Source organism: Polyergus mexicanus, unplaced genomic scaffold (genome assembly GCF_030449975.1).
Source record: "Polyergus mexicanus isolate NDT 795.1 unplaced genomic scaffold, iyPolMexi1.0 SCAF_8, whole genome shotgun sequence".
Taxonomy (NCBI): Eukaryota; Metazoa; Arthropoda; class Insecta; order Hymenoptera; family Formicidae; genus Polyergus; species Polyergus mexicanus.
In genome coordinates, this window is record NW_027223328.1 from 2646309 (window position 1) to 2666948 (window position 20640).

The 20640-nt window shown below is 28.9% G+C and overlaps 2 protein-coding genes across 5 annotated transcripts; one reads left to right on the top strand and one right to left on the bottom strand.

The window, feature by feature from the left end:
* The first annotated feature begins 2014 nt into the window (after positions 1-2014).
* Dgkepsilon (diacylglycerol kinase epsilon) lies at positions 2015-6119 on the top strand. Its single transcript, XM_070300507.1, has 11 exons — positions 2015-2152; positions 2880-3087; positions 3503-3674; positions 3764-3894; positions 4169-4316; positions 4404-4621; positions 4714-4859; positions 4946-5114; positions 5283-5463; positions 5533-5669; positions 5752-6119. Exons 2-11 carry the CDS (start codon positions 2923-2925, stop codon positions 5869-5871), a joined length of 1587 nt encoding a protein of 528 aa, XP_070156608.1. The 5' UTR covers positions 2015-2152; positions 2880-2922; the 3' UTR covers positions 5872-6119.
* Positions 6120-6736: 617 nt separating this feature from the next.
* Nox (NADPH oxidase) lies at positions 6737-19901 on the bottom strand. Of its 4 annotated transcripts, none has more exons than XM_070299861.1 (20): positions 19761-19901; positions 18645-18927; positions 13922-14016; positions 13680-13791; positions 12859-12956; positions 12602-12722; positions 12198-12348; positions 11806-12016; positions 11366-11592; positions 10950-11138; positions 10571-10764; positions 10121-10442; positions 9719-9863; positions 9386-9546; positions 8966-9119; positions 8545-8759; positions 8075-8271; positions 7750-7959; positions 7262-7465; positions 6737-7113 (listed from the first exon to the last, which is right to left on the bottom strand). In XM_070299861.1, exons 2-20 carry the CDS (start codon positions 18789-18791, stop codon positions 6916-6918), a joined length of 3351 nt encoding a protein of 1116 aa, XP_070155962.1. In that variant the 5' UTR covers positions 18792-18927; positions 19761-19901; the 3' UTR covers positions 6737-6915. The 4 variants fall into 4 exon arrangements, with proteins under 4 accessions (XP_070155962.1, XP_070155961.1, XP_070155964.1 ...); XM_070299860.1 differs by having other exon boundaries at positions 19739-19901; XM_070299862.1 differs by lacking the exon at positions 6737-7113 and having other exon boundaries at positions 7381-7465; positions 7677-7959; positions 19739-19901.
* Positions 19902-20640: the final 739 nt, after the last annotated feature.

Sequence of the window (20640 nt, forward strand, 5' to 3'; positions counted from 1 at the left end):
ACAAACTATAAAATATATGTATATATCCAAAGTATACTATGTGTTCAAATTATAGATTGATTATTATTTGTTAAACGATTTATGTATTACGAGGCAGTTTGTTATTTTAATTACTTGATCTTGCGATGTTGCGATTCGCGCACGTTTTTTTATTAAGCTTTCTCAATCTAAATTAAATATATTTAGATCGCCGAAAAGTCGAATGATAAAGCGGATAAAATACATATATTTAACAAAATACATATATTTAACTTTAAGTATTGTTAGAAAAATAATCATTATCCGTAAAGATCACAGTAAAACAATAATTTATAATTTTTATCCTTGTTGCTTAAACGATAAGATCATCACTCACGAAACAGTTTCAATTAATAATTATAATGACTGCAAGAAATATAATCGTATTCCTCGAAAAATTCGACGATACGCCGAGAAGCAACCTTCCCACTCAAGTTTCATCGTATGAATAACGACAAGTTGAGCGAGTATATCAACAATAATACGCTGTACACTGTAAAGGCCGAATACATTTGTACAATTAATTTGTTGTCAACTTGAAATATTCAACATTCCATAAAATTCTGTATATTCTGTATTTTATATTTTAAATTAAATTCAATATATGAGATATCGTGGAAAAGAAGATCTAAAGTTTATTCTAAGAATATAAAATTTATTTTATTTTAATCAAGATATTATTTATTATTACTGTTTTTTTAGTACTATTAATATAACTAATAATATACTATTATTAAATTAATTTAGTATTATTATTTTGTTTTATTAAATTTTTAATTTTAAAAAAATATTTTATTTTATTTGTTAATAAAATATACAATTAAATCTATATATGATATACATGTTTCGTAATTTATTACAGCAAGCCTAAAGTGATTTTATCAGCAGTATTGGAAAATGAACGTATTTATGTAATTCTATGTGCCTCTAAAATGAATGTAGATGACAGTGCTAAAAGCTTAGCTTTCATAAAATCATTAATTTACCTACTTGTATGATCTATAGAAGCCCAAAATTTCTGAATCATATATTCTGGCATTTTCTTCGCTTTGACATATTCAAAGGTTTCCATTAATTAAAGATCTACGCAAAAACTCCCTTCGGATTCCCTTATCTTATCAAATAATTATGATGCATTGCTATTTATAATTATAATTCATTATCTATTTATGATGCAAATATTTACTTAATATTAAATCAATTTATCCTAGAAATTAAGATTTTAAGAATATCATTTTCATGCACATATATATGAGATGTAATGTTATTAACATTACTAACTTAAATTAAATTTGATTTTAATTTCAAATTTAATTACAGTACAACAATGCAATTTGTTTACTATTCGTATTACTATCCATAAATTTTTATTTGCAAGCTATTTTTTGTGTTCTATATTATATAATTGTAATCATAATTTTCTCTCTCTCTCCCTTTAATATCTAATTTAATGTAGTTTAATTAATAATCTAATACTAATATATTCTTTAGAGTACTCTTATACTATTGTATATTTTAGTTTATTTTATTTTATGTTATTTTGACTAATTATAATTTACTAATTATAATTGACTATTTATAATTTACTCAAATAATCATCTTATAATTTTTTATTTTGGTTTAAAATTTAGGTAGATCTTTTCATTTAAACGTCGCGCTTTTTATTAAAATCGATAGATGTAAGGATGTAGCATGTTCTTAAATGAACCAGTATGAGTAATGATAGTTTCCATGTAGGTGCCTCTCTCTTTTCTATACTTGATGTATAAAAAAGAACAAAATTCATCCCACAAAGAACATTGGGATAGTCACTCAAGACTTTTCTCTATTAATAACATTGCATAAGAAGAAACATTGACATAGAATTGATTGATGAAATTTGGAAACATCGAAGGTATACTCGATTTTTAATCGAGAAAAGTATCGAATCTCGACTAATCGAGAAGAATCGAGATACCCATTATAAGCATGACCAGCAGTCTTTGGTAGAAACAGCTGTAAACAGCTGTAGTTGACAGGTTAAACAATACCAAGTAAAACACATGTACAATATACATGAATAATATACAAATATACATGTATAATATATACAAATGACTTGAAAAAACTTGCTGTCACATTCGTCACACGTAACGTAAGTAACAATTAAATTTATCTAATATTTTACTTATTATCATATCTTATTGCAGGATTAAATCAGTTATTACGAGGAGATTATAAATCATCATTTTCATAAATTCGAGTTATCACGTTAACGTGACTTCATGCCTCTTAATGTATATAAAAGGAATATCAGTTGTATCGTACTGATTACAAAGATATCGATCCGTTTTTATTTACTTTATTGATATAAAAAGACATGAGACACAAGTCATATATGTTAAAAAATTAATATCAAGCTCTTAAAGAGATATATCTTTTAATTAGAAGCAATTATTTAACTTCTATATGCAAAATAATAAATATTAAAATAATGATATGTATAGTAAAATTAAGAGAAACGCCAAAAATAATTTTGTTATAATTTCCCAATAAATTGGTCATCCTGATTCCTACTATTTTTTTATGTAACAACTGATTTAATTTATTATAAAAAATATTCATTAATAATTTTTATTGTATTATTTGGCGGAAATATCTTAAGTAAATAAATGTATATTGAAGTATAAAAATTATTATTTATTCCAAAAATATTAGTTTTATTATATTTTATAAACGCTTTAGATAAAATCTTAATTGCAATATGAATGTTTTTAAAGATTTCTTGTAATTTTAGAGTGTCTAAGAATATTTCTTTAAGAGAAAAATTTCTATAAAAAAAAAAGAATAATTTATTATGCTTGACATTACATTAATTTCAGATTATAAATTTTTGGAATACTGCAAAACACATTATTCGACATTATGTGGGACGAAGATCTGAATATTATTATTCTACCTACATTATCTACCATGATTTTCTTTGTATTCACGGTTAATTTCTTCCGATATCTAATAGGTAATTCTCATATTCAGATTAGAGATGTTACAAAGGAACATAATTGGAAGTCGATTAGAGGAACAACTAAGGTACTTTCAAGAATTTTTACGAGATTATTTTGATAGGTCGTTTTTTATAGCAATAAAATGAAATATTTATATCCAATATTTCCGAGTGTTCCAATATAGCTCTAAATAATTTCAATATAGTCATTTTTAAATATAGAGTATTTTTTTACTTGCTAGATTGACATAATAATAATAATTCCTTACGCTATTGCATGTGTATGTGTGTGTGTGTGTGAGATCTCTCGAGTGTCATGTGAATTAGAATATTTATTTAATCTACAAAATATTATATATAGCATGATAAAAATAATAGTCTTAGTGCCATGAAAAAACAAATCATCTATATTTAACATAAAGTGAAAATAATAATAGATTTAATAAAAAAAAATATATATATATATAGAATTATTCTCTTTACATACGTTCATCTCGATAGACGTATTACTGTAGTATTTGCGAGGCTCTATTGTTGAATCTCGATGGCCTTTTTTGTGATTCTTGCGGTGTGTGTGCGGATCGAGGCTGCATAAAGCTTGCCGACAAACAGCTAAAATGCAAAGTGATAACTTCTAATAATGATCAACCGATGAAACATCATTGGGTCAAAGGTGTGTTATTGTTTACTAACATGTGACGAATGCATGTGTCCTCTTCAATATTTCGTTCTTTAAATAGATATATTTCGTTATATCTGAAGGTAATTTGCCACTTGTTGCCATATGCTACATTTGTGAAGAAGAGTGTGACATAGAACCCGGCCTCACGGACTGGTGGTGTTGTTGGTGTCAGAAATGTGTTCACGAAGCATGTAAATCTGCCCTCTCTGAAGTAATAATTAACGATTTTTCTCCATTATATCGATATATCTTTTGCGTCGTATTTGTAGAGAGCTATTACATTTGCAATAACTTTTTGTTTTTTTAAAATAATTAAACAAATTTTTTTTTTATCAGATTTTCTTGATCCTAATAAAGTTATCTTAATAATAAAAATAGCAATCTTAAAATAGCGTTTTGCTGTTTTTGTAGCAATAACGCTTTTTGTTTCGTTCATCACGAAAGAATAAAAAAGATATGGAAAGTCAAGTACACTTGCTTTTCAGATATGTGATTTCGGAAAGTTCAAATTAATGATTATTCCGCCAGGAAGTTTGGAAGTGATAAATCGACGTAGCACAATGAGACGCAGGTTACATCTTCGTTCTATTATACCACCGAATTGGCTTGATTGGAATCCAATCATCGTTGTGGGTAAATAAAAAAAAAAAAAAAGATCAACAATTAAAAATAAAAATTACTCGAAATATATGTATTCTCAAAATTCTTTCTTTTATGCAGGAAATAGAAAATCTGGAAACAATGACGGTGGCCAAATTTTATCTCTGTTTAGAAGATTGTTAAACCCCGCGCAGATCATGGACTTAGCTGAGCGCGATCCAGTCGCTGCTCTCGAATGGTGCCGTTTGTTAGGAAAAATCCCGTCTACCATACTTGTAGCCGGTGGCGATGGAACCATCGCCTGGTTACTGAATACTATTAACAAACTTGAATTAAAGGTATATATAAATTCTTTTTTTTTTTAATATAAATCACATACTTCCACTTGCACATAAATACGAGTACAAACAAATATTTTTATATGACACAGCCTCTTCCGTCTGTAGCAATAATTCCTTTGGGGACAGGCAATGATTTATCTAGAGTATTAGGATGGGGAAAGGAACACGATTCGGATTTGGATCCCATAGAGATCCTGAAAAAGGTGCAAGCAGCGGAGAAAGTGATGCTTGATAGGTACATACATGATAAAAAAGTGGAATATACGCGCTTCTTTTTACATTACCGTTTAATTAGATGTATATGAAGCTTGTGTGATTTAGGTGGTTCGTGATGATAAAACCATACGGCGGTCTAGGATTCAGAGGTTCGTATCGAACCTTATTTATGTACAATTACATAAGCGTGGGCGTCGATGCACAAGTTACTTTGAATTTTCATCGCACAAGGGAGAGCCGATTTTATCTCTTCAGTCATAGGATATTTAACAAAGTAATTTCTTCGTTTAAAAAAAATTAATTAATTTAATTAATTTAATTAATTTAATTTAATTTAATTTATTTAATTATTTAATTAAATTAATTAAATTAATAAACTAAATTAATAAATCTTTCGTTATGCGTTACGCAAGTTGAATAAAGTAATTTGTATCTGTTGTAGTTATTATATTTGTGTTTCGGTACGCAACAAGTCGTGGAAAGAGAATGCAAAGATCTCGAGAAAAGTTTGGAGATTTATTTGGACGATAAGAAGGTAGAATTGCCCTCCATTGAGAGCGTAGTGATACTTAACATTCCATCTTGGGCGGCTGGTGTCGATCTATGGAAAATGGGAACAGAAGGTTAATATAATCGATATAGACAAATATTTAATTATTAATAATATTACTATTATATACGTTATTTAACAGATGAGGAGAGTTCAGGAATACAAAGTATTAACGATGGCAAGCTGGAAGTAGTGGCTCTTTATTCTTCATTCCACATGGCTCAGTTGCAAGTGGGTCTCTCGAAACCCTATAGGGTCGGTCAAGCTAATACGGTGAAGGTAGAACTTTGAATGTTTTAGCAATTTCAATAATCTTCTCGTACCTGCACAATTATACACGTAATAAATATTTATCATTTAGATAAAATTATTGCGATCATGCGCCATGCAAGTGGACGGTGAGCCTTGGTACCAACATCCTTGCGAGTTCAACATAACATACTGCAATCAGGCATCTATGTTGATGAGCAATGATTTTTGAGTACGTGTGATTATACTAAAAATTTGCACAAAACAATTTATTTATACATTACTGTTCAATTATCAGTGTATGTATTCGCTAGAGCCGGTTCTAATTTACCTATTTGACGATGGTGATTAAAATATGATATTGTGAAATATTGAACAAATCTAGTCAATGTTATTGCAAGAAAATGTATGTAAATGTAAATGTGTGTTATATCTTTTATGGATTATTAAAATATTTCGTAATTCTATTTATTGATGCAGTATTTATAATAAAAATATATAAACAATAAAATAAAATAATATATATATATATATATATATATATATATAAAGAGAGAATAAAGATATTTTGATGTTTATTAAAAATGTCTTTTTAATATTCTTTTAAGAATGTTTAATTTATCTTTTCGTCATCCTCTTTACATTCTTCACATTTATATAAAATTGATGATGTTCTATTTTTATCAATAACGCGAAATTAGTAACTAATCTCGATTTAGAAATTTATATGTGAAATTATAATAAAAAATATTTAATTTTATCCATATAATTGAATATAATTCTTGATTTAAAATATATAATAATCTGAGAAAACAATATAAACCGAAGATATCGAAAATTTTTGTTTTCGACGATGTAAAACGAGAAAATAACAGAAAATTAGTTTTATTAAATCATGACAGAACGACAGATACATTTTCTATTCATTTTAATAACTATTTGGATTTTGCACGAAACGGCTAGAATGATGAAGGACATCGATTAAGACATATTAAAAATTGGAAAATAGAATTAATAATATAATCAAAATCATTTTTGGCTATATAAAATGATAAATGTTGAACAGAAATTTTAAATTCAAAATGTGACCGAAAAATTATTCGTGAGTATATATATATATTAAAGTCACGAGAAATAATTTATTAAAATACAATTATTATACATGATTATAATTCGTAAAAATAATACAAAAAGTATTTGACAAATGGCAAACCATTGTCAACATTTTATATATTTTGTAACATAATAATTACCGAATATCTTTTTCTTTGAGATATCAGAAAGATTCCTTTCTAAAACAAAATCCAAACTGATCGCATTTGTATCGAAGAATTCTAGCGAGCTGTGGCGGGCCGCAATAAAAAACTGTAATTTTTCCTTTCTTCTTATCCTGCAGCTGCTTGAAAACCTTATCCCAATTGGGACGACCAGCGTTTGTTCTGGTTTTCAAACCTGTGATAAGATCTCGTTTCTCCTAATTAAATAATAATAAGAAATAATATATATATATATATATATATATATATATATATATATATATATATATTTAAAAATATTGTTAACATGAATTTGAGATTTAATTATTTATAAACTCCCCCGAAATAATTATAAAGATCTCTGACCTTCTCATGCAGGAGATCCAGCGCTAATTGCAAGCCAACCGCCTTCATGTCGTTCTTTTGCAATGCGCTTGTGATGTACATATGCATCTCCAGAAAGCGTTCCATGGTGACACCTAACTCGGCCTGTTCCATTTCAAGTTGCGACAGCAAGTTAACGAACCATTCAAACGAACGTTGATCGCGATTAATCCAAAAGAAGTCCACCTATATAGAATATTTTTCTAAATTTAAAAATTTAATACAAGGAATATAAACAAATTAGCGAATATATGACAGCGTAAATATGATTAAACAATTATCTCTTTTCTGATATATTTAACAATATAATTTCGAGCTTTGTTTTGCGTTATATGCATTATCATTCTGTTCTATCACAAATATATTAATCATTATTTATCAATAAAAATATATTTACCAATTCATGTAAATATTATTCCAAGATTGATAAACGTAGATGCGGGAATTGAAATGCAAATGTGTGTAATCACCTTTCGTAAATTCATTACAGTAGGTGGAATTTCACTGGCCCAGGAGAACGAGCACTTTGGACAAGTATGCCTCGCTTTCCAATATCGATGCATAATTGATTGTAGTATAGAGGCGAAGGGTGTAACTCCAATTCCTGTACCGATTAAAACAGCATGCTGCGCACGAAAGATGTGGCTCGACGGTGTACCATAAGGACCGTCTAAAAAGATCTTTAATAACACGAGATATTATTTGTACGAAACAATTTATGGTTATTATTTAAGATCATAAAGTTGACGAAAATGTCGTAAAGCCTATATAAAAATTAGAAAAAAATCTTTATACCTCCAATGGTGTTCCTACGGGATAATTTATAGATGTATCGGAAGAACTTTCGGATTTCAAATCTAGACTCTCTGAACTATCCATAGCTTCGTTAAAAACTTTGATCCTGAATCTTCCTTCTTCTGCCGCAATCTGCATAGCCACTGTAGGTGTGATGGGCGTGGAAATCTCATTTCCATTCATATTCACATTTGACACTGTATAAACATACATGTAACAAATAAAAATAGTATATAAAAATTTGCATTTTAAATTATTTTTTACGGTAATGATACATGTTAACATAAAAACATAAATTCTAAATCGCTTGTAATAAATATAATTAATTAGCGTAAATAATTGATTATATTTCTATTATTATCATTATTATGGAATATTGTTATTGCATTCTTTTATATATTTGCGAGCAGTTCTTTTTCTTGCGTAACATATCTTCAATTAAATATAATTCTTCATCCCACAACTCTTACCAGTGGTCGATATATCGAACTCGTAATCGCATGTTTCAAGACTGGGTGTTTTAAAAGCGATGATAGTCGGCTTCGTCCGCATGTACCGAAAGCTCTGAGCCAATGATTTATTCTGCGGACTCAAATAAGCTAAGCCCAATGACTTCAACCGCGCACGTCTCATCTGGCATTCATCGAAACTTCTCTCCGATTCTGATCTCGTGTAATCACGAAGACTAGACAAATATCATTCATATTTATATACATATGTATAAACTGCTTTAAAAGATTAATTTTTTTGGAGATTATTATTATTGTAATAACGATATATATGATATTAATTTAATAAGATATTTAAAGAATTAATCATAGTGTGTGATAAAGGAATAACGAGATAAGAAGGTAATTTTTCAAAGGTTTTACATATTATGAATCTACTTACGCTCTAAGTCGTTCTTTTTTCTTATTCTTTGTTTGTATATCGGGCATTGAGCGTGATTTTTCAAGCGGCATTTTGCTACCAAGGAGCAATCGATGCAGTCTCTTGTCTCCTCTGGCAGACGTATCCGTCCATCCTTTATTTAATTCTAATGCATCTATATTAATTAAATTTATGTGAAATTCAATATTAATTTTATAAAATATATATATATATATGTATATCATTATAGAAACTTATTATTAATAATAATGTGACTTTAATATAACATTATTAATATTGAATCTTAATAGTATTATTGTTTCTTTGAAAAACAATATGTGTATGTAATAAAATGTATACACAAATAATAAAAAATAATAATAAAATAAAATAATGTAATAAAACTACGAATTATCACCTAAGTAAGCATATCAGTCTTACTTTCTGGAGTTTTCAAATATGCAGATTGGTTACTAATAGGTGTATGCATTATGGTCTTCGCCACATCGGATACAAACGTAGGATTGTCAAGACCATGAGCTATTGATTCTGTTGAAGCTTTCTGCCTCGTAATAAGTGGCGGTTTTTTGCCACTGAGAAATCTATATGATAAAAGATATAAACGTATACGACATACAATAATCAATTATTATTTATTAATAACGTGACAATTTTTATAACTATTAGAAATAATTACTTTGCAAATTGAGTTTTATATATGAACATTATTTCTGTGTGATCTTTGTATAAGTATTTTTTAATCGGCAGACTTACGATTTTTTTCGAGAAGAATTCGAATTATCGCAATTTTCGACGAGTAAGATATCACCGCGATGTAGCTTTATTTGCTTTTTTTCAAAGTACGAATATAAAGTGTTGGTCCACTCACCGACTGCACGAATATGCAGCCACATGTAATCTGTACAAGAGCATTATCGATGTTGAGTTTGATATATAATTATTGTGTATAAATAAATTTGTGTTTTTTTTTTTTTATTAGCGATAAAGAGAATAATCAGCACGTTGAAAATATTTCAATAATGCAATTTAAATACAAATGTGAGAATAAAGTAAAATTTAAATTTACATCTTGTATTTAGTTATTACTTCAGTGATATCATTTTAAGAAAATTATTCTCGGGTTCGATCGGCATAAAATTACAAAGAACAGCTTACCTTCCTGCTCCGGAGCACTGCTAATGGTAAAAGGATGCCATTCGTATCTTGCTATCACCGGAATATTAACAAATATATAATCGCCGGGATAAAAATGGAAATTAGGTGGTCTCTTGATAACCAAGTGAGTCACCTTCGAAGGTAACAGGAGGCCGGAACTTATATACGTCTTGCCACGCTGCGAACGTAACCATATCAATCGACGAAATTTTTCCACCAAGTATATCACGCCCGGACCGACAAACCATTTCCAGAAATTTGGGCCATGAAAGATTATTAAAATCCAGAACGGTATGTACAGCAGATGAGACCAATAAAATATCTGTGTTATAAATAAAAAATTACGGAATTGTAAAAAGAAGAAAAAAAATATATATATATATATACGATCAAATAAATTAAAATTAAAATTAAAAAAAAAATAGAAATATAGTTACAATATAATAATACCTCGAAACAACCTCCGCGCCGTACAAATGCCATAGAACAAACCGTCATAATGACAAGTATAATAACCAGAACTACTCCAGTCGGATACGCACCGCCTGCCACCAAACCAAAATAACCAGGCCGACTCGTCAACAACCATTCGGATATCGTGTAATTTCCGCTATTCATTTCCTTGTCTTTGATGATCACCGTACCTATGGATGATACGTAATTAGACATAATTGTTATTAATTATAATTTTATTATAATTAAATATAAGATGAGATAAATCGTGATCTCGGTTTCTTTCTCTTGAAAAACGTAAACTTTTTAAATTCCAAATTAAATTATGTGTAACACATTATAACTATATACAATATATAAAAACTGTTAAATATACCGCAGTAAATAAGATGCATCAGAGTATGTACAATGCTAAAGATTCCAATCAATATCCCTGTCATTTTATGGAGATATATATGGTGATCTAAAGGCAATACAGAATTAAAACCGTGCGTTCGCAGAAACGTGATGCACTGGCGCAGCATCAGGATCAGAATAAATGTGCAGTCAAAATTCAGACATTGTCCTAAAATAAAATTTTGTCAAATCAGTTTAGCTATAGATCTGTTTGCATTGTTCTCTTTTTTAAAGATGTCAACGGAAATTTAGTTTGATATTAAATAACCAATACTTGCTTGAAAATGATAATTATAAACTTATTAAAAAATTTGTATCTATAAAAATGTATTACATTTATGTGATACATTTAAATATCTAAAACAAACAAATTCTATATTTTTATATTTTTCTTACCACTTGCACGCGCAATCATCAAGTAGCGGTTATAATTTCGATACTCATAGAGACGAGAGATAAACAAAGCCACGTTAATAAGAACGAATATCGAAATAAAAGCAATGTAGACGTAATTGTTCTTCATGTATGGCTTTGTGAATTGATACGGGCGAAGGGACGAAAACATACCCAAAACGGATTTTTGTTTTGGTTTCGGTTGCGGTGGTACAAGCCATCGATCTATGCTGCGATTTTTTTAAGTTTAATATTTGCTTTAAAAACGTAACAATTCAAAATTTGTCGCAATAATTAAGACAACGCCTCAATAATTAATAATAAATTTTATGAAATAAAATTAAATAAAAATAAAAAAGTTGAACATTTCTCTTTTCTTAACTTAATTATATATCTTATTTAATTATATATCTATACATATATCTTATAATTTTCCATCTAACCTGATTGAAAGATTTTCTAGCAGACCATCATGTTTCTCTAATTGCCTTTTTAGAGCTTCAAAGGTGATCGCGCCTCTGTTATCCTGATCAGAATCCTCAAAGAGTGCAATTGTTAGATCTTCGATTTGTTCGTCGCTAAACTTCATTCCGTTTTCTTCCATACAAGCTCTCATCACATGTTCCAGCTCGCGAAGTTGTATCAAACCATCGCCTTTTATTAATTTTTTTAAAATGTGTGAAATAAGGAAAACAATTTAGATACAGATAAAAATATTTAAAAATCTAAAAAAAAGATCCTAATTTTTCAGAAGCATTCTAGTTTTTTGCAAGTCTTTTGACAAGATTCATAAATATTTTGCGTAAATAAATAATTTATAATCATAAAATATTACCATCGATATCATAAACTTTAAAGAGGAACTTAATCTTATCGTCCGGAGATTTTCCAGCGAATTGATGCATAGCATCCAGAAATTCTTGAAGCGATATCGTGCCAGAGTTATCCTTGTCAAATATTTGGAAGACTCTTTCGGTGAAGAATGGCTAAAAATTAATCGAGAGATAAATATTATTTTACTTATATTTCTTTCAATGAGTAAAATTAATACGCCTATCTCATTACAAAATTTTATGTATAATTTGATGTATAGATCTTGCTTGCATAGCGGATTATAAAAATATAGAACAAACAATAAATAAACAAAATACTAAGAAAAAAAAATACAATTAAAATATTTATAAAATCAGAAAAAAACCGCGCGTTTGAAATAAAAGAAATCTTATGCTTCCTGCCTACATTCTTCGAAGTGACAATTGTGTTGAATTCTTCGCGCCGTATTTCCCTCTCATTTCCAACGGTCTGCTTAAATATCTTTTCGAGCCATTCAAGATTTCCTTTATCGAAGCCAGCCCGTGGTCTGACAAAAAGTATTTTAATTAATACACAACGATCAAAAGCTAACGAAATTAAAAAGCTTAATAAGAAAGAACACTTAATATCGTGAAAATAAGAATAATAAATCTCTATAATTTTATATAATAAGCGCGTATTACCTGGTATTACTGATGTCAGATATAAACTCCATGATTTGAGCTGACGTTACGTATCCTGAGTTCTCTTGATCGATTAAACGGAACAGTTTATCCACTATCTGTAACACGTAAAAGGCACTCTTAAATCGAATATAAAATATATCTAATACAAAGAGAGAGCGTTCTTATATTTGCTTCTCGAAGAATCGGAGAGTTGACAAACGGCATATTTGTAGCTTAAGAGTCTCTCTTCGAAAGCAACTTTTAAAAGATTTTAAATCTTTCTTGTTTATCTTCGTCAAAAAATACATGCGAAATTACATATGTACACAGAAGCTGTATATATATGTATATGGATTATTATTATTGATTTATTATTAGTATATTCGACAACAATCTCTAAAAAAATAACGCGAACGAAGTATCTCTGAATACGTATCTATAAACAAATCACATACACGTATCTGTAACCGCATCTTTGATTAGCTATTCTTAAAGAATTAGCAATGTTAATTATGTTTCCTCGTTTCCTCGTATCTTGTTTTTACAATAATATATTTCTAGCGTATAATTTAAAATTCGACAGTGCTTGAGAGAAGAATATTTCACTTCTAATATAAAATGATTAATCGTAGATATATTATATAAATTAATTCAGATATACTTAATAAATTTGTATTATAACAAAATTGGAATAACAAAGTATTAGTATAAATGGAAATTTCTTGTTCTCCTTCATTATCTTACCCTAATTTGACAATTATTTACGTAGATGAATGTTGATTTTAATTTTTTACGTCTATTTATATTTCAAATATACATATAAAAATAACACAACTTACCCCTTTGATATAAAAAATCTGCTGAAAATTGAGAAGGTTTACTGGTTTCTCTCCACATAATACATATGCCACACTTTCGATCTGATCGACAAAATGATTTTGCTTTTCGTTTCTGATAAATTCATAGAAATAACGTAGAATTAAATAAATATAAAGTATATATATTAAATTTCATTGGGAAATTAATATTCACACGAAAATACACGCGACAATATTCGTAAATAATAAAAAATTATTCTTACGTCAGCCTCCCTTTAAGAAATTCAATCCATTCTTCCTGCTTCAGTAACTCATCACGATCTTGATCAAACAGTGTAAATAATTTTCCAAGAAGCACCTGAAAAATATTTATGAATTTGTTAATAAGTGCAAATGTCAATTTATCCATCAAAAAATTTTTAAACAATATCATAAAATAAACAATTTATTACCATTACATTTTTACATTATATTCTAATAAAATATTTAAAATGTAATACGCGTTATCAATTAATCTTTATTAATATAAAAATTTAATTAATAGTTATTTTATATTATATTATATTAATAAAAACAATACGCATATATGTATATAGAATGAATCATGTAATACAACAAATTTTAAATATTTGAATTTTTATTAAAAATTGTACATGTAATAAAAAAATAAATATCGCAATTTTTGAGAGAGAAATTTTTAATTAATTATAGTTTATTAAAAAAAAGAGTAATAATGCTACTTGTGTATGCGAGTGCTTTAACACATACCTACTTGTCATCTAAATGAAAAAATTTGTACATGTATCATACACATAGGCCATTTTAAAGGCTGCATATTTGAATGCAAATTATTTGAAATGTATCTCCTACATCTCCGTGTATGTAATGTATATCTGGGGCAAAGTTAATGTGTGATAATGGAAACCTATTTATTAAGATTCTAGCCTCAGGTATATATATATGACAGCATCAACTTTAGCATTAATATGACACGTATCGATCACCATCGGATGTTGACGACGAGTTATACACGGGTGTATTTCACTCTTGATCGTTAAGAAATGGGTCAATGTCATGAGAGATTACGCTGCATACTCCCTCGGTATGTATAAGATCCAGAAACATGTCCCAATCACGTGAATGTGAATTAGTGAATGTGATGTATGCAGATTGCACCTGAATCATTTATAACCATTTTATATTCGCAGTTTTAATGAAAAATCCTTTAAACTCTGACAAATCTTCGATTTATTTATATTCTAAATGGATTCTGCTTGAAAAATATTTAAATATAATATTAATTATACGCACAAAGAGAACGCAAATTTGAATTTTATTTTATACTAATTTAGAGATAGATGGCTATTGCAAAATAGAAATCAAAGAATAAAAGACGATTTAAATTATGGAAAAATATTTGTTCAAAAACAGGAAATATTAAGTTCAGAATTAAATACAAAAATATATTTTATATATTTGTATAATATAAATAACGCTTCTAAATTTTTTAAGAAAATGCTTTGCTATTAATAAAACGGACGAATGAAGCAAATTGAATTAAATATATAACTATTCGAGTAAAAATTTTAAAATCTAATCTATGCAGTTATCCAGATAAAGAATAAAGTTTCGCATTGCGAATGCAATACTATGACTAATCTGTATCCGGTTGCTAAAATAATGATTGCGATGCGAGAAAGGAATTTAAATATCGATAAAAGAAATATCTGACTTTATATCTCTAATCGATCATTATTAATTTCTTTTGCGTATATTGCAAAAACAGCAGAAAGAAGATAATAATCAATTACAGAAATTACATACACAATGATGACGTGACAATCTAATCATTTTTATAATGTCATTTTGAACGAAAATACCTGATTGAAAGAACGTTGATATTGCTAGATAACGTTAGAAGCATGTGTAAAACGTATGTATCTCTAATACCTGTAAAGTTTAAAGCGCTTAATAAACGATATTTATAGACTCCGGACATCATACATTTTACAATATAAAACTCATATTGTTTACATGTGATCGTGCTTTTAATTGTATTAAGATCATCATGTTTAACATTTTTTATATAATAATATATTTTTATAAAGTATAAAATATTTTTTATTATAATATCAACGTATATTTCAATATTTACTCAACAGAAACTATGTAATCAAACTGCAAAAAAGCAAATCTTTTTTTTATTGAGTTTTTAACTTGAACTAATTAAGTTCTAAATTTATTACTTTTATCATTTATTCAATTAAATTTGAATATTAAAAAATCTAAATGTTTTAATGATGTAAATCGGTTTTTAATGACGCTCGATCGATAATGAAAGTCGATCGGCAAATTGATGCATCGGCAATTGATGCCGATGGCGGTTAAAGGGTTAATAGATGGTTTACTAAACGAGGTGTCGGCCCCAACCAAGATGCTTCTATCACTGGTCTCGGCAATCGATCGAACGGTCCCAAGAGACCGGGAGGCGCTCGGGGCATCAAGGCCTTCCGCCCGGGGCGATCGGCCACCTTGATCGAAAACCGGGGGGCCCTCGATAGAGACCCTCGTTTTCTTCGATCGTATCGTCACCGTCGCCTCGGGTCTCCTTTTCTTACGCGGATTCTCGAACGTGGACTCATTGCCGATCACGATCTTACAAAGGAGACGATTGTACGATAAATGGCTCGAGATTGCAAATCTCAGCCAAAAATATTTCAGCTCCGATAAGGAAATCGCGTCGCCTATGTCATAGTTTTCCTTATTTGGCAGAATCTTCTTATAATTGAAAGTACAATACTGCACGAACGGATTTAAACTCTATCCCGGAGCAACGTCGATTTTGCATAAAGATATAATCTTTAAATGAGAAAATAATATATACATATATATCTTATCCATGCTCTTATGATAAATTTTTTATAAGTAAAGACATCAAATTTTAAACGACGACATTAAAATTTCGTGTCCCGATATAGGTGACAAGCAAGCGTCAAGCATTTGTTAAGCAGCATTGCACAATCGTACATAAATTCGATATAATGACAGCGCTTTTTGTCGGAGTGTGAAATGATTGACTGGTTGAGCGATCACGATATCATAGAGTACCGACGACTATATCGAGTTTCGAGCCATTTTTTTCTTTCGTGCTGCAATAACAATCTAAAGAACATTTTCTTTCAAATTAATAGTATAAATGTAAAAATTATAGATATACACTTGTTCCCCCTGTATCTTTCTATAAAATTTTTTTTTTAATGTTACAAGAAAAATATGCATGCAGAAAACTATCCAGAAATTATGTTCCAAAATTTTTTTTAAGAATATCAGATATAATATTAAAATAAAAATATTAAAATTGATAAATCTGTGGTTTGTATTTTTTCACTATCCTCTAAACATATCCTCTAAATCTCTAAAGTTTCGCATTCTTATATTAATTAATTCGCCGATATCATTTAAAAGCTATTTATATATTCACTCATTTATTAAAGAATCAGCTTGTAGGAGTCATCAGATTTTCAATGATTTCTTATACAGCAAATTTTTCATCACATATCAAATGTATATTTTATTTAATTATTTTAATTAACTGGTTATAGCTACTTTTAAATATAATAATATTTATAATTAATATTTGTACTATCTTGTTATGTAAACACGAGTAGAAAAAACCAATTGTAAAATCTACGAATATTTTTTCAAGAGAACCAAAATTGCTCGACAAGTCAATATCATCAAGTGACGTAATATCGAGGTTTCACGGCTAGTGCCATGCGAGCCTGCTTTTTCTTTACGAAAGAAAGTGTGATGGCAAGCCAATAATTATGATAATTGCAAATTCTCACGGCCATTTTAAGAAAGCACGACATAACGAGAATGCTATATTTTTTTGTTGTAAAATCGTGTTAGTTTATTAAAGAAAGATTAATTATATTAAAATTTGCAGCGTTATCGTAAGCATAAACCGAAATCTAGACTTAATTTTAAGATAATTATTTTGTTTGTGACAAAAAACGATATGACTTGTTGATGCAGCTAACTTTTTGTAAAAAATATCCGCTCTTATATAAAAATTTTCCCTAAAATCTAACAAAAGATGTCAATCTCTTTGTATGTCATTTTATATAGTTAATGTTCCATTAAGATATTTTACATGTTTTGCCCACAAACCATTGTGTTTAGAAGAAGTTTTATTCAAGAGTGTCTAGCCAATTAAACCGAGACATTAGATCTGTACATAAGGTCAATATGTTTTTGCAAATCATGCATATAACGTCAGCAGACGATTCAAATTACTTGGCCGAATTTCTTTGTCGCTGTCCCGCGCGAATCTTCAGCTTTCCGATTTAATGATTTTTGCATTTCGTAATGATTGCTTTCTCGTAAGTTACGATATTCCTTTACGTGTTATCGCGATTTCTTTCTACGAAATCACGTTCTACTTATTTGTATAATGCATATACCTTAATCGAGACGTTTCGAAACCATCGAAAAAGCCATCATAAAATTAATCCGTGTCGCATAAAACCAAAATTATTACATAAACCTCGTATTTTATGAATGAAAGAGCGGCATTTCTGCTTTTCATCATCTCAGAAAATTCGTAACAATCTTATCAAACATTTTTGTTTAAAAAAAAAAAAAAAAATTATATCGTCATTTTATCTGTATTTATATTTGGTGTACATGAAATTTATTATGCTTTGGCAAACTCCATTTTTTTTAGTATATAATTTTTTTATATATTACAAAAAAATTGCAAGATATTTTAAAAACTATTGTATTTCTTTAATCTTTAAATTTCTCTTAAATATCGTTTCTATATCTAAGGCTCACCAAAAATAAAAACAAAAAGAATAAAAATTTATATAATATAATTAATTAATTTTAATTAATTAATTTTAATTAAGCTACTATTTTACCATATGATATATGTCAGTGCTTTTAACTAGTTTTTATTCTAATTAAGCAGAACACGCGTACCTGACCTTGGAAGAATCTTCTAAAGGTATCCTTGCTATAGCGTCCAGATCCTTCTTCCTGCAGTATTTCCTTGCATTCTTTTAGGATAGTGGCCCTTCTCTTCTCGATCAGACATTCTTCCTCCATACAGCTGATATTCTCTTCCATGTTTGAATATTGTTCGCGACAGGGGTGTTGTAAAGAACGAGGATGCGATAGAAGAAGTGAGATCAGAGCCACTTTGGCAATACATTACGAGATCAACAAGATACCTGACATTTTCACGCTCGCTTTATTCGTCGCTCTTGTTTGGAACACAAATGATTCAACGAGTCAGTCACATATGTAAATGGAAGGTTATATTTGTAAATTTTCGATGTTGTATTAAAGTTCAAAGGTAATTATAAATCTATAAACACTCGAGATATATAAAATTATAATTATTTTGTAACTTCTTAAGTTAAATATAGTTTAGCGAAGAGAAATGAGATGATCAAACAATCAATGTTAACGTGATTTTTTTTGAATAATTTGATAAAATTAGTTGGATAAGAATATAATAATAAAAAATAAATATATAAAATAATTAAGAGAGAATTAATATAAGTATTTTATCTCTTTTTTTCTATATTCCCATTTTTGCCTTTAGCTCTTGATTTAAATTAAATAAATATTAATTAAATAAAAATTAATTCTTAGAAGTAAAATAAAATTTTGTCTCAAATAAAAAAAAAATGGAGACTCTAGATTAACACGGCGCTATAAATTTTATTTCTATTATTATTATTATTTTTATATATATATAACTTGGAGACACACACAGGTAAATATACAAGTAACTAGGAATATTTTTCGACTTTTTATAACGACTACCTTTTTATCTTTGCTGAGAAACAGTAACTTATATCAATTTAAAAAAACAATCTGTTTTTTAAATAAAATATTTCACTTTTGAACTAATATCGAAGTTCAAGCAAAACTTGCCTCATCGTTCTTCTGTCACGTTTCCTAAGAATCTCCGGCGATAAGTGATAATTAATTTTTATATAACAGTTCTACCTCTTTCTTCGATACTTAAGAGAATAAGACAGTTCAATGTACGTACGAAAACTCACTTTATCGCGCGTATCAACGAACCAAATTGCCACGTTACCGTCTCGGTATTACTGAGAGAAGTCTTGAATGAAAATCATCCTCGGGGCATCAACGAGCCGGCGTTCGCCACATTCATGGTATCGTCGGCTATCTGAAAGAGTGTTAGTGTCAGTAACATTCATATTGGATCACACGGGGGGAGACACTGTGCGAAAAAGAGAGAAAGAAGGGAAGATGTAGCAAAGAGAAGGGAGACAAATAGATTGGTTTTACTGACGATTCAGATCATGCGGGGATAGAGGAGACAGACAACCTTTCACTTTTTGACAAGCTTATGTTTCTCCTTCTTCTCCTCCTCTCTCTCTCTCTCTCTCTCTCTCGCGTTTTCCTTTTCTTTTTATCTATTCGTGTTCTGTTTCTCTCTGTCTTCCCTTCGAACTCTCTTTTCGTCTACCTGGCAGGTGCGACCCAGACTCCTATCAGAAATGTACTGGATTCCGTTTCGTATAAATTTGCGGAGAAACGAGTTTCGTTGAAATAAATATGCATTCTTATTCGTTCGAATGCTTCCGGGTCAATATGCATTCTTGTTCGTTCGAATGTTTCCTCAGATTTCTTGCTTATTTTATTGCGATTCCTGGATCGCGAATATTTTATAGAGACATTGTATCCCTTCAGATCTTTTACTCGTATTAATATGTATAATGCATAGTTACTAATTTAAGAAAATTATTCTCAACCTTCAGTTAAATTACTCTTTCTCTTCCTCTCTTTCTTGCCTGGAATTTAAATATATTTTATTTATTCATTAATCTATAATTATTATTTTTCTCTATAATTACACTTATTATACATAACAATATAAATTAAGAATTGAAAATTACTAACAAGTAATTTGCGATTTATAATACCACATAATAAA

Bases quoted from the DNA above. Each gene is read 5' to 3' on its own strand.
- Dgkepsilon (XM_070300507.1), top strand. From the start codon at position 2,923: ATGTGGGACGAAGATCTGAATATTATTATTCTACCTACATTATCTACC. The intron at 4,317-4,403 runs GTAAATAAAAAA...TCTTTTATGCAG, and splicing joins GAATCCAATCATCGTTGTGG to GAAATAGAAAATCTGGAAAC. The intron at 5,670-5,751 runs GTAGAACTTTGA...TTTATCATTTAG, and splicing joins GTCAAGCTAATACGGTGAAG to ATAAAATTATTGCGATCATG.
- Nox (XM_070299861.1), bottom strand. From the start codon at position 18,791: ATGGAAGAGAATATCAGCTGTATGGAGGAAGAATGTCTGATCGAGAAG. The intron at 11,593-11,805 runs GTTAGATGGAAA...AAAAAATCGCAG, and splicing joins CTAGAAAATCTTTCAATCAG to CATAGATCGATGGCTTGTAC. The intron at 9,547-9,718 runs GTAAGTCTGCCG...TTTATCATATAG, and splicing joins AATTCTTCTCGAAAAAAATC to ATTTCTCAGTGGCAAAAAAC.